Consider the following 2,993-nt stretch of genomic DNA (forward strand, 5'->3'; position numbering starts at 1 on the left):
TATGTAATTGTAAATTATGACTGCTCAATTGCTGCTCATACTAACTAATATCTAGCCATTACCGTAGGTGGTTTGGAAGACATGTGGATACCTAATATGTTTGGAAGGTCCTTTGTGAATATCCATATCTTTATTCACAGACTTAAAATATTGCATTTAAAAATGGCAACGCCTGGTAACATTTATTCCAAGATTTTTACTTTATAAAAAACTGATATCCGTTTTCAAAATGGTAAAAAATACTGGAATAAATGTTGCCAGCCATTTACCGTTTTTTAATGCAATTTTTCAGTGTAAATCTAAAATGTTATTTTCAATCGTATTTTTACAGGCAAAAACACGAAACAAGATTACAGAAATAGACGCAAACCAAAGTTTGGAAACTTGGAATAACTGAATGTAAGGAGATTCCAGTAAAATAGCTTTTCCAAATTCGTTTAGTCTCTCAAATGAAATGTTTCAATGAAAGGAAACATGAAATGCCACATGAAATGCTACTAGGTGCGAAGATGAAACCCCCAAAGATGTAAACATCAAATCAAGGTATATTTGAATCTCCGCGAGAATGAACTCCTAAATTATATCTCCGGCGAGAATGAACTCCTAAATTATATCTCCGGCGAGAATGAACTCCTAAATTATATCTCCGGCGAGAATGAACTCCTAAATTATATCTCCGGCGAGAATAAACTCCTAAATTATATCTCCGGCGAGAATGAACTCCTAAATTATATCTCCGGCGAGAATGAACTCCTAAATTATATCTCCGGCGAGAATGAACTCCTAAATTATATCTCCGGCGAGAATGAACTCCTAAATTATATCTCCGGCGAGAATGAACTCCTAAATTATATCTCCGGCGAGAATGAACTCCTAAATTATATCTCCGGCGAGAATAAACTCAACTAAATTATATCTCCGGCGAGAATAAACTCAACTAAATTATATCTCCGGCGAGAATAAACTCAACTAAATTATATCTCCGGCGAGAATAAACTCCTAAATTATATCTCCGGCGAGAATAAACTCCTAAATTATATCTCCGGCGAGAATGAACTCCTAAATTATATCTCCGGCGAGAATGAACTCCTAAATTATATCTCCGGCGAGAATGAACTCCTAAATTATATCTCCGGCGAGAATGAACTCCTAAATTATACTCTCCGGCGAGAATAAACTCCTAAATTATATCTCCGGCGAGAATAAACTCCTAAATTATATCTCCGGCGAGAATAAACTCCTAAATTATATCTCCGGCGAGAATAAACTCCTAAATTATATCTCCGGCGAGAATAAACTCCTAAATTATATCTCCGGCGAGAATAAACTCCTAAATTATATCTCCGGCGAGAATAAACTCTACTAAATTATATCCATTTTGAAACGTAAGAAAAGAGGGAGAGCGAAACACATTCACACTCTGGACTCTTCATCCAGGATGGCAATGCTTCTTCTTGGTGTTATGAATATTGAAGTGAGAACCTTCTAAAATGAGCCTTCCAAGCAGTGTTGCCAGGTTTTATAAGTGAGAAAAAGGCCAACTTTTGTTCAACTGCCGCTTTAAAAGGCCAACCCAGAGGTTAAAAAAGGCCAAAAGTATAGCATTTAAGACCAACCTTTTTATAATATTGCTAAAGGCTAATTTAAAATACAAACAAATTTGAAGTCTTTAGCCTGGAAAAAAGGCAACATGGCAACCCTGCTTCCAAGTACGAGAGAAAAAGCGAAGGCAACCTCCTTCGAGGACACTCAAGGAGTTTCTTGTTTTCCTTTCTTGATACGGCCATTATCTTGAAGGATAGGTCATGAATGGCACAAGACGATTTTCTTCTCGTCGCGTGAATGAGCGAAAGATGAAAATTGCATGGGAGATGTCGACCGAAGGCTTTGACTAGGAAAGCGGCGATTGAACCTTATGATTAGAGCCGTTAAAGATGTGAATAATTTTAGTTGAAGATTATGAAAAAAATATTTCGGCAAACGCCTTCCTGTAACTGAGAAAATATGGCTGGGGAAGTTTTAATTAACATCTGAAGACTCAGCTGGGGAGGTATTTGCCAAGACTTTAGGATACGTTGCTGTGCATATTTCTTTGAAGTGAGGAGACAAAAAAATATCTTGATGTGTTCTTAAGTTACCAGAGGGCTTAAGTAGCCATCCATCTAGAAAATGGTTTTAGAAACGCTTAAACTTGATTGATAGATTGATAACATTAGTAGCCCTCCATCTTGGAAATTCAAAGTTATAGAAAGGCTTAAAGTTGATTGATAAATAAGGCTTAACATTGATTGATAGATTGATAACATTAGTAGCCATCCATTTTGAATATGTATACGGTTACAGAAAGGCTTAAAACTTGATTGATAGATTAATAACATTAGTAGCTATCCATCTTGAAAATTTATATGGTTATAGAAAGGTTTAAGCTTGATTGATAGATTGATAACATTAGTAGCCATCCATCTTGAAAATTTATATGGTTATAGAAAGGTTTAAGCTTGATTGATAGATTGATAACATTAGTAGCCATCCATCTTGAAAATTCATAAAGTAATAGAAAGGTTTAACTTGATTGATAGATTGATAACATTATTAGCCATCCATCTTGAAAATGTATACGGTTATAGAAAGGCTTAAACTTCATTGATAGATTGATAACATTAGTAGCCATCCCTCTTGAAAATGTATACGGTTATAGAAAGGTTTGAACTTGATTGATAGATTGATAACACCAGTAGCCATCCATCTTGAAAATGAATACGGTTATAGAAAGGTTTAAACTTGATTAATAGATTGATAACATTAGTAGCCATCCATCTTGAAAATTTATATGGTTATAGAAAGGCTTAAACTTGATTGATAGATTGATAACATTAGTAGCTCTCTATCTTGAAAATTCATAAAGTAATAGAAAGGTTTAACTTGATTGATAAATTGATAACATTAGTAGCTATCCATCTTAAAAATGTATACGGTTATAGAAAGGTTTAAAC

General features: G+C 34.6%; 1 protein-coding gene across 1 annotated transcript in view; it reads right to left on the reverse strand.

The window, feature by feature from the left end:
• Nucleotides 1-937: 937 nt before the first annotated feature.
• The window catches only part of LOC137631923 (uncharacterized), a 20,253-nt gene continuing 18,197 nt past the window's right edge, over nt 938-2,993 (reverse strand). Inside the window, exon 7 of the mRNA XM_068363929.1 lies at nt 938-1,180. Within this exon, the coding sequence (XP_068220030.1) occupies nt 938-1,180 (243 nt within the window). The remainder of the gene's footprint in view (nt 1,181-2,993) is intronic.

This window comes from Palaemon carinicauda, chromosome 3 (assembly GCF_036898095.1).
Source record: "Palaemon carinicauda isolate YSFRI2023 chromosome 3, ASM3689809v2, whole genome shotgun sequence".
NCBI classification, from domain to species: Eukaryota; Metazoa; Arthropoda; class Malacostraca; order Decapoda; family Palaemonidae; genus Palaemon; species Palaemon carinicauda.